Below are 12,221 nucleotides of genomic sequence, written 5' to 3' on the forward strand. Positions count from 1 at the left end.
TGTGTACATTTTGGCCATGATAATTTTGAATGCAGGAGAACTAACCAACAGAATCATGAAGATTCTGAGTTTAAGGCTCCTAAAAGAAGAAATAGGGGCAGAAGGAAGAGAGTAGTTCAAGAGTGGAAGCCAAAATAACAACAAGAACAAGGAGAGGTAATTGAAGAACAACCTCTAACTGAAGTAGAAAAGAGCAACCGGGATAAAGCTGAAAATGACTCTGATCAGAGTATGTAGATGACAAGCAGAAATGAAGGAAGCAAGATACAGAACAATCCAATTATGCAGCAAGCCAAAACTGTAGAAGCTAGCACCTCTAATAGATTTACAATTCTGGAAGAGTGTGGGCAAAGTTCTGCACAAGGAGATGCAATGAATTCTGATCCTATCCAAAAGCCACCATGATTATTAGCACTTAGAATATAAGAGGGCTAAATAAGACCTATAAACAGAAAGAGTCTTAACTCTTTCTGCAAAAGAATAAAGTAGACATTCTAGGATGTCTAGAGACTAGAGTTAAAGAAAAGAATGCAAAAAATATACTGCATAAGGTAGCTAAGGATTGGGGATATTGTTGTAACTATTATAAGGCTGTAAATGGAAGAACATGGGTATTATGGAAGACCACTTTGACAATAAAGATAGTCCACATTCATGAGCAATTTATTCAGTGCTTAGTAGATGATCTAGTGACCAGTTCTCAGATAATGCTGACAGTTGTCTATGCTAGGAACAAGGTGCAGAAAACGGCAATATTATGGCATGACTTGCAGCAGGTAAGGGGGAAGATTCAAGTCTCTTGGCTCATAAGTGGAGATTTTAATAATGTCCTAATCACAGCTAATAGGTTAGGACAACCAGTGACAACTAATGAGGTACAAGAGTTCAAACAATGCATTGACAATATGCAGCTGACCCCATTGAGAACAAAGGGTTGTTTCTTTACATGGTGTAATAAGCAAAATGAAAATGATAGAGTGTATAGTAAGATTGACTGGGCTTTTGGCAATTTCAACTGGACTAAGGACTATAGGCATGTGGAAGCAGATTTTTTAGAACCTAGAGTGTCTGATCATTCTCCTATCATAGTTCAAATATGGAAAAGGAAAACTATTCATCCCAAGCCATTGAATCTATACATTGTAACAATGGATCATAAGGACTTTAGACCTATGGTTGACAGAATATGGCAGCAGCAGATTGATTAGGATCCTATGACTATTATTTGGCAGAAGTTACATAAGCTAAAAGATGAGGCTAAAGGTCTGAACAAGGAGATGGCAAGCTATGAGCAAAGGTTGACACAAATAAGACAGAGATTGGAGTGTACTCAAGCTAACCTGGTTCTTGATCCTTTCAACCAGATGCTGAGAGAACAAGAAAAATAGACTGTGCATGAATTGGAGAAATGGAGTACTATAGAGGAGAGGATATTGAGGCAAAAGTCTAGAGTAACATGGATTGATTATGGTGATTCATACTCTAAATACTTCTATGCACAGTTGAAAATTAGAGCCAACAAGAATACTATCACTACTGTGTATGATGCTATGAGAGTGAAGATCACTGATCCAAAAGCTATGGAAAAAGAGTTCACTAACTTTTTCACTCAGTTAATAGGGAAAGCCACGAGATTAATGCCATGTCCAAATACTAGATTTATTAAAGTAGGAGATTGTCTAACACTATAACATTAGCAGGAACTAATAAAGGAGATAACACATAAAGAGGTGGATGAAGCAGTGAGAGATATGCCAAATGACAAAGCTCCTGGAGTTGATGGCTATCCTATAGAATTCTTTACTATGTATTGGATGATAGTGAGGCAAGAAATCTATGAGGCTGTTTCATTCTTCTTTCATACTAGTAAAATGAAGCCGACATGGAACTGTACAACCATCACCCTGATACCTAAAGTCCCAGTACCTACAACAGTGAAATATTATAGGCCTATTTCTTGCTGCACTACGCTGTATAAAATTATTGCCAAGATCCTCACTAAAAGAATCAAAAGAGTAATTGAGGTAATTATTGGGAAGTCACAGTCTACTTTTATAGAAGGAATGAGCATTATTGACAATATCCTATTTAGTCATGAGCTATTCAAGGGCTATAATAGGAAGGATTTATCTCCTAGGTGTGTTCTCAAGGTTGATATAAGAAAGGCTTATGACTCTTTGGATTGGCAATTTCTTATATACATGCTCACTGACCTTGGCTTTCCACAGAAATTCATCCATTGGGTAATGTAATGTGTGTCAACATTGTCCTACTCTATAGTACTCAATGGTGGCCTTACCAAGCCTTTTTAAGCCAAGAGAGGGATTAGGCAAGGGGATTTAATGTCTCTCTATCTATTTGTTATTGTAATGGAGTAATTATAAAGAGAGATGAGCCAATTGTCCACCTTAAAGGAGTTCAAATACCACCCAAGATGCAAAAAACTGGGAGTGACAAATATTTTTTTTGCTGATGATTTGTTAATATTTTGCAGGGCAGACACAATATCAGTAAAAACATTGCAGGAAGCCTTTAATAGATTTTATGCTACATCTGGACTGTAAGCTAATGCAGACAAGAGCTCAATGTATATAGCTGGTGTTTCACAGCATATCAAGGAGCTATTACTTGATCTTACAAGCTTCATAGAGGGGTATATTCCCTTTAAGTACCTTGGGGTCCCACTGTCTGCTAAGAAGCTGAACATCCACCAATGTGTACCACTGATGGAAAGGATTACTGAAAGAGTAAACTCCTGGTCAGCTAGGATGATATCCTATTCTAGAAGGATACAACTTATTAAATATGTGTTGTTTGGAATACAAATATACTGGGCTCAAATTTTCCTATTGCCTAAGAAGATCATGAAAATGATAGAGACCAAAAGCAGGACATTTCTTTGGATTGGATCAAATGACATTTTAAGGAAAGAATTGATAGCATGGGATAAGATCTGTCAACCAAAAGTTGTTGGGGGATCGAACATCATCAATCTGAGGATATGGAATAAAGCTGCAATTCTGAAACACTTATGGGCTTTGACAATGAAGAAAGATGTTTTATGGATCAAATGGACACACAGTTATTACATAAAGAACAAAGACATTATAGCAATGTACACACCTAAGACAGTAACATGAGTGGTCAGGAAAAATCATAGAGGCAAATAGAGACTTGGTACAGATGAACTCAGTACAAGGAAGTCTCATATCAAGTCTGACAGACTTGGTGAAACAAGGCAGGTTCTAAATACAAAAAGTTTATATCCAGATGCTGTCACAGTTTCCCAAAGTTAGTTGGAAAAGTATTCGTCTACACACACAGATTCATCCACGATTCAAATTTCATCTATGGTTGGTTATTCATCAAAGGATAGCAACTGTGGATAGGCTAATCAAGTTTGGAATCCAAGTGCCACTAGATTGTGTGTTCTGTGCAAGTACTATGGAAACATTTGACCATCTTTACTTTGGTTGTCCAAACACTAGTATATTATGGGACAAAATACTGAGATGGCTGGGAGTTACAAGAAAAATTGGAAGCTGGCATGATGAATTAGTATAGATCAGTAGCACAGCTAAAAGGAAGAATGGTAAAGCAGGTATCACCATAACAATATTTGCGATGGTAGTGTATTGTATTTGGCGCGAAAGAAACTCCATCAGATTCAACAAGGGTAGATACATGGTGGATGAGATATGCAAGAAGATTGCAATACACATGCACATACAAGGGAGATCAAAGATCAAATGGAAACAAGCACTGCAAAGTTTAAATAATTATCCTTAGGAGTAGCCTGTATATGATGATTGTGTTCTTCTTTAGTTAATTTTTGTAATAGTAATAGTGATTAGGAGATTGATTGTCATCATTAATATGGTTTTGTAAAGACAAATTTTTTGATGAAATGAAATGTTAGTTTTATAAATAAAAAAAAGGTTGAATAACTTATATAAACTTCTAAAAAACTGATCAACAATAGTACACACCCCTAAACTGGTGGAACTGAGTCATAAGCTCTACAGAGTAAAACTAGAATAACTGCTACATCACTGTTTGAAAGAAAATACAATAGGAAATAAGAATAAGTGAAGATGAATCCGAGGCTTGCAGACACCGAGCAGGTATACCTTGAAGTCTCCGAAAGGCTGCTAACAGATGATCTCTAACGACCAACACGAACAGACGTATATAGATCTTCACAAAAATATGCAGAAGTGTAGTATGAGTACACCACAACGGTACCTAGTAAGTATCAAGCCTAACCTCGGTAAAGTAGTGACGAAGCCAGTTCAAGACACCTACTACTATATAAATAACAACATGAAAATATAAAAACGGTAAATAATGCAAAACAAAGAAATAACTTATGCGAAAAAGTTAACAGCATGAACTAATACCAAAATTTTAATCACGAAAATAACATAAAAGGTTGTTATGCAGAACCACAATGAACATATATGGACAGTAACTGACAAAAACAAGGAAGAATGAAACAAGAATCGCAATGAGGTACCGCCTCGTGTAGAGTAAGAATCACCACTGAGGTATTGCCTCATCTATATCTATTAAGAATCAGAATCGAGGTACCGCCTCGTATCCACAATTCACAATTTCAATCACAATCGTTCCTTTTGCTGCCGCGTGAGCCTTGCATTTGAAATAGGTTTTGAAAACAGTTTTTCTAAAATAGCTACACATGCTTTAGTATGGCTTCACGTAGTTCCTCTACAAGAGACAAGCTCATAAGTCTCACCTTATACAACCATATGCACATTAAGCCCAAGCCGTATACCGCCGCATGCGCGTCAATATCACATCACAATCACAACTCTCACCACAAGTACCCATATATCACAACTTGCAAACAATCACAATATCAATGTTTCCACAACAATAGCCCATGGATCCACCACAACGAGCACAAGAATATGAACAACAACAATGAATATAAAATGTTCAACAAGGAAGAGGTTTCGACAATAACAATTTTACCTCAACGTGATAACGGCTTTCACAACTTCCATACTAATAACTCGACAGTGAGATAATGTATAACCATGATATTAAATAAGGACGACTCATAATGGAAGAGATAACGTATAAAAAGGACTTCAAGTAATGAAAATCAACAAGAAAAGGGATAACATGAACAATCATTTTAAGTAATGATAATAAATAATGAAGGAGATAACATGAACACTAACTTCAAGCTATGATAATTAACAATGAAGAGATAGCATGTAACAATAAAAGAAGCAACAAGTTCAACTAAAGCATGAGAGCAATTTATCAAGTAGGATGTAGAACAAGTGTTAAACAAGTCAATTAAGGCACGTAAGGATAGACTAGTACAAATTAAGGAATAAATTGACTATAAGAATTTAGAACATGATATGGCATTTCAATTAAGCATGGAAATAGTCTAAGTAGCCTAAACCAGTCACATACCACGTACAACTCGTGTACCCACTCGTCACCTTGCGTACATGGCTTTCATATAGCACAAATGAATCAATCAATACCAATCCAAAGGGGTATCCCCCATACAAAGTTAGGCAAGACACTTACTTCAATTATGTCAATTCAACACTCGAAAATTTCTTTCCCTTAAAATTCGCTTCCGCACGGCACAAATCTAATCAAAATCGACTTAATATCAACAAACAATGCTAGACAAATCAATTAAAATAGTAAAGATAAGACCTTTACACTTTTCGTAAAAAGTCAACCCAAGGCTCGCCCGGTCAAAACCTGGGTCCAGTGGTAGATTTCATCTACCCATGACTCCACGAGTTCATATATGTGATTAGTTTCAAAATCCAAGTCCAAATTGACTCTCAAACCATAATTTCAAAGTTTCACAAATTTTCACTTTGATTCACATAATTTTGATGTGAAAATCTAGGATATGTTGATGGAATTTGATTAGAAATATATTAGAATCACTTACCCAAAGTTTTGTAGGTGAAAACCCCCTCTCCAAATTGCCTTCCACCGTGTCTAGGGTTCAAAAATGTGAGAATGAGAATGATATCCCGACTTCCAGCCCTTTTGATTAGCTGCAGATATCTCAATTGCGACATGGGTTCGCAATTGCAAGCCCTTTAAATTGGGAAGTATTTCTCGAAAATGCGGCTACTGTCAGTACTAAGAGGAAGTCGTACTTGCGACTCTGGTTTCGCATTTGCGAAGCCTTTCTCCATCGCAAATGCGACTGTTTTATAGCAAATGCGAACTACCCTCTACCTGAAGCTACTTCACAATTGTGAGTGAGCCAGGTATCGCAATTGTGATACTTGAGGCCCCCTGCTAAGCTCGCAATTATGAACCTGGTGTTCGCAATATGACACCAGAGGCTGCTGCACACTAGAGGCTGTTGCACACCAAATTTCTAGTTTTCAATCCCAAACACTCTGATACATGTCTGAAACTCATCCGAGCCCCCCCGGGACTCCAAACCAAACCTCCACACAAGTCTAAAATATCATACCAACTCACTCGTGCGATCAAAACACAAAAATAACATCTAAAACCACGAATCGAACACTAAAACGCATGAATTTCAAAGTAAAGTTCAAGAATTTCTATAATTACAACTAAATGTTCGAGTCCTATCAAATCAAGTGCAAATGACACCAAATTTTGCAGACAAATTCTGAATACCATAACGGGCCTATTCCATATCCCAAATTACCGAGCTTGATATCTAAAAGTCAACCTACAATTAAACTTTTTAACTTCAAATTGCCTAATTTCGGCAAATCAACCTACGGATTTCCAAAATCAATTCTGGGCATACACCCAAGTCTGAAATCATGATACGAAGCTATTGAATCCATGAAAACACAGTTTCGGGGGTCGTTTTCACAAAATTCAAAGTTTGGTCAACACTTTCTAATTTAAACTTCTAAGTCAAGAATCAACGGTCCAAATCAAACCGAAAGCTTCTCGGACGAAACTAATTAACCTTGCAGGTCATAAAACCATAAACACACATGTGTGAAGAATAAAATGGAGTTATGGGGCGCAATTACACAAAATGACCGATCGGTCGATACACTACGAAACTATTAGGAAAACTCCACTACTTTGATTCCTTAGCGAGTGATTGGTTAACTTCGAAAGCTAAATCTTTGACTTTCTATTCTTTCACAAATGGAGAGGACAAGCACTGCTAGATTTGACGATTAGACACCTGCTCTACCTACTAGAGCCGCGTGAGGCTGGGGCTGAGGCTATGGTCGGGGAGGGCACGTGGTGCAGCTAGAGAACCTATTCTAGCTTTGATAGAGGCACCCGAGGCGCCTTTTTCCACCCCTGCACTTCAGGAAACCCTCACATAATTCTTGAGCATATTTGGTATTGTAGTTCAGGCGGGGTTTATTCCACTCGCACCAGCCACATCTCAAGCTAGGGGAGGAGCTCTGACTCTCGTGACCCATACTACAGAGCAATGAGTCCATGTTGATCAGGTCCCAGAGGTTATGCCAGCTTAGCCTATTGTTCTGGTTCAACCCAAGGTTAGGGCATTGGCATCTGAGGAGGAGCAGTTTAGACTTGACAGGTTCAAGAAGTATCATCCTCCTACTTACAGTTGCTTAGCTTTAGAAGATACATAGGTGTATATGGCGAAATCAGGGGAACTAATTTCTCGCTAATAAGGCATCTCGGAAGATCACCTCGAAGGCTCGAGACCACGGACCGAGTACCCTCTCTCGAGGTCTATCGGTACCCGACCTAGGGATAACATTGGCCATAACCCCAACGGTCATGGAAAGTTTCCTAAGAGTGCAGCCGGGGCCGACAAAATCTATCAGGCTAGTCTGAAGCTAGTCTGAGCCTGCATCATGAAGTTAGCCAGATGTCACATCCCGTTTTCTTTATCATTAATGTATTTTGTACCATATTGGGGTTTTTCCCTTCCTATATAAAGAGGATTCTTGGCACTTGTTTCTCCCATTGCTCCAAAAGAAATATAGAAACATTCTCTTTGCTCTCTCATATACTCTCTTGATATTATTGCTTTGATTTATTACCTTCTAATTTGTTCATCATTTATTGCTTATCATTGGCCATAAAGAGACTTCATTGATCATTTCATATATGTTAGCCCCAATCCGATCACCCACGATAGCTCGAGTCCGTGCCCTGTAATCGACCCCGAGGCTCCGGATTTAGAAGCTCGAGGCCCCGAATAACTAACCTATCTATTTGATTATAGCTCTCTTCTTAATTCTATTTCGCCTCTAAATCTCATATACTTAGCATCAACTGCTTAACAAACTAGCATAAAAATAGATCACGTATTTTTAGAGTCCCATCAACAAATTTAATTGTTATTACCATTTTCACGGTAAATAGTTTGGCGCCCACCGTGGGACTAAAAATAATAGTAATTATTTTTTTGCTGGTTTCGTCCTATAATGCAAGTTATTTTTCACGCTTTTTCTTGTCCAAGATCTTCGATTTCAGGTCGAAATGTCTAACTCAGTGAACGGAGGTGAAAACAACAATCTTGAGGATCGTGGAGAGAATAGTGTGGCTGTTCCAGGTGTTGGTGTGCCACAATGAAACCTTGGGGACGCACCAGACCCAATTCTCGTAGATGCGGTCTCCCGTGATGCTCAACACATCGACATCAGCTCGCACACCAATAGGAGTGTGCACCAAGGAGATCGACAAGAAGCTCAAGAAACCCCGACGAGGGAAGAACGAGAGGTTAGACTTCATGTTATTTTTGAAATGTTGCAGGCACAACAGCTAGATATTGCTCAGCTGCAAAGTCACCAGAAAACTTCTAGCACGGTAGCATCGGGGACAAATCTCCCAACCGAATAGGTATCTAAGAGATCGAGCAATAACGGATAGATAGCTGACCATGTCATCATAAAAATGCTTGAGGACCTCACAAAAAGGATCGAATCGGGCGAGTAATGATAGAAGCCAACGATAAGAAGGTTGAGACCTACAGTTGACCAGATTCCAGGCGTGCCCCCGATTCTAAAAGGTGTGGATTCGAAGAAGTTCATACAAAGGCCGTTCCCCAAGGAAGAGACCTCGAAATCCATTCCAAAGAAGTTCAGAATGCCGCAAATCCTAAAGTACAATGGGACCTTAGACTCCAGTGAACACGTTACTGCCTACACTTGCGCTGTAAAGGGAAACGATGTAAAGAACGACGAGATCGAGTCTGTATTACTAAAAATGTTCGGGTAAACACTCTCAAAGGGGTCCATGATGTGGTATTACAACTTAGCTCCTAACTCCATAGACTCCTTCGCCATGCTAGTAGACTCCTTTATAAAGGCACATGCCTTTGTCATCAAAGTAGCAACGAGGAAATCTGACATTTTCAAGATTAAGCAAAAAGATGAAATGCTATAAGAGTTCGTATCTCACTTCCAAAAGGAATGGATGGATCTACAACCAGTCTCCGACGACTGGGCAGTGCAAACTTTCACTCAAGATCTGAATGAACAAAGCTCAGTGGCTTCAAAACAATTGAAACAGAATTTGATCGAGTATCCAGCTATGACTTGGTCGGACATCCACAACCGGTACCAGTCAAATATTAGGGTCGAGGATGACCAGTTGGGAGCCCCCTCGGGCTCAGTATACCCAAGAAGGCTCCTGGCAAAGAAGCCAAAACCAAATAAAGAGAGATATCAACCGTACATCGAAGACAGGAGGAACGCTCCAAGGTGCAACTCACCTTGCAATGATTGAATGATAGAATGAGGACAGGATCCTCAGGGACTCATCAACGGAGCCAGATTCAATAGGAACGCAGGGCCAACGGGGGCACCTTGCTTGTCAGAATACAACTTCAACATCAATGTATCGGACATCGTGTTCACCATCAGTAAGATCAGAGATGCTAGATGGCCCAGGCCTGTGCAATCGGATCCTTCACAAAGGAATCATAACTTAGTGTGCGAGTTTCACAACACGCATAGCCATAGGACTGAGGATTTCCACCAACTCCGAGAAGAGGTAGCTTGACTACTTAACAAATGTCATCTCTAGGAATACCTTAGCGACCGAGCCAAAAATCAATTTCGGGAAAGAGAGGAAGCCAAGAAGAACGAAGCAAACGAGCCACAACATGTTATCCACATGATCTTGGGAGGCATCAATGCCCCGCAGAAATCCATAATGAGAAGGATAAAAATATCCATCACCAGAGAAAAGCGAACCCGGGGATATATTCCAGAGGACGCCCTCACATTTAGCGAAGAGGACACCGAGACCTTGTCTCAACCTCACTATGAGGCACTGTTAATCTCTTTCCTTGTAAATTCTTTTCAAATAAAATGTGTACTTGTGGATCCAGGTAACTCGGCCAACATTATCAGGTCGAGGGTTATAGAGCAGCTCAGACTGCTTGACCAAATCATGCCCGCCACTCGAGTCCTCAATGGATTCAACATGGTAAGTGAAACAACAAAAGGATAAATCACGCTCCCAGTCAACGTGGCCGGCACAACCCAAAATGCAAAATTCCATGTCATCGAAGGAGACATGAGGTATAACACCTTGTTCGGACGGATGTGGATACACTGCATGAGAGCAGTACCATACACTCTCCACCAAGTGATGAAATTCCCAACAAAGGATGGAATTAAACCATTTACGGGGAACAACATGCGGCGAGGGAAATGTTCGCGGTGCACGATGTGGCACTGGTATCCGTACCTTCGCTCGCAAAAGAGCCAAAGGGTAATAAAGACACACCCCTGATTAAGCACAATTAAACGAAATAAAGGACCGTACTGCGTCCTCATCTTGAGTGATTGGAACATATCGATCCTCAAAACATCGTCGGCGCATCTCACATTAAGGTACAACTATCTCCCTTTTTCATTTCTTATTTCAGACTAACCTTTATGCAGGCGCCCGATTGAAGCAGCCAGAATGTTAACCCAGTTCGATGACCTTGAGGTTTTGAAGCATCCGTTGCACTTTTTTCCTTCGATCGAGTTTTTATCCCGAAAAGGGTTTAACCGGCAAGGTTTTTAATGAGGCAACATCTATATGTTGCCTAAGGGAGATTCAACAAGTGTACAAGGCATCTTTTGCAATCAACCTCGAACACTGAGGAGCACAACCCCCCTATAGGAAAATGATGTATCGGGCCAAACGGTCGAACGAACCGTGTCCATATAACTGGGCCCCCGACGGCGAAAACATGTACACTTGTACCAAATAATTGAAGAATATTTGTCATCAAAGCATCTCACGCTCCAAAAGAGACTTAGCACCTTTGCAAAAACAACTCCTCCGACGAAAACGTCCCCAAGACTCGGGGAGTGGCGTCAACAATTCAACGCCCGAATGACCTCAAGGTCGAATCTCCAAAATTGGAAGCCCTCGACGAGGCAATACAAAGTTTGCGAATAATGGATCCCGAGTCAGGAAACCCTCGACGACTCAGGGATTGCCGTCAAGCGCCACCTCCATCGACTTATCAAACCCTGAGGCCCTAAGACCCCAAGTGGGCATACTCGGTCTCGTAAGACTTACATAAGGCAGAAACTATATCTATAAGACCTCAACGACATGAAAAATTTGTAAGACCTCAAGCAAGGCATAAACCACACTTGTACCAAGTGACAAAACTGTAAGACCTCAATGGCATGAAAAAACTATAAGACCTCAACAGCATGAAACACTTGTAAGACCTTAACGGCGTGAAACACTTGTAAGACCTTACTAAAGGCATAAACTCGATCTCAAAGTTTTGGCTATATATCGAACTTGTAAGATCCCTAAAAAGGCATACCCTCAATATAGATGCCGAAACTACTTCACTCGAGACTCAAAGGCTCTGGCCAAACACAAGTGACTCCGGTCACACGGCTGTACCAGTCGAACTAACGCGACTCGGGGATGCTCGACCGTCGCTACAAGGCGTAAGAGCCATTGTCGCCAGCCCACACAGGCCTTCAAATTACTCCGAATCTACTTCGGAAAGAACCGGTTAAATAGGCTACCCTCAACATAGGCAAATATGCTTTGACCATAATAGCTCCAAATCACAAGCTTCGAGCTACTCAGCCTCCGAGCCAAACCTCCTGAAGTGCTCGAACATCGCTGCAAGTTACTTAAAATTGAGGTTCTTCCCGAACCGACAACGAGTTAGTAAAAAATTACTTCAAAAGTCCTTAATGAGAGGAAAATAAATCCTACATAAAAGGTTGCATCGACCAAGCGCGTAA

The 12,221-nt window shown here is 40.2% G+C and overlaps 1 protein-coding gene across 1 annotated transcript; it reads left to right on the forward strand.

Moving 5' to 3' along the window:
- The first annotated feature begins 707 nt into the window (after positions 1-707).
- LOC142176016 (uncharacterized) lies at positions 708-1,208 on the forward strand. The gene has a single exon (XM_075243050.1). The coding sequence runs from the start codon at positions 708-710 to the stop codon at positions 1,206-1,208; it is 501 nt and encodes a 166-aa protein (XP_075099151.1).
- The last annotated feature ends 11,013 nt before the right edge of the window (positions 1,209-12,221 follow it).

Source organism: Nicotiana tabacum, chromosome 22, assembly GCF_000715075.1.
Source record: "Nicotiana tabacum cultivar K326 chromosome 22, ASM71507v2, whole genome shotgun sequence".
Classification (NCBI taxonomy): Eukaryota; Viridiplantae; Streptophyta; class Magnoliopsida; order Solanales; family Solanaceae; genus Nicotiana; species Nicotiana tabacum.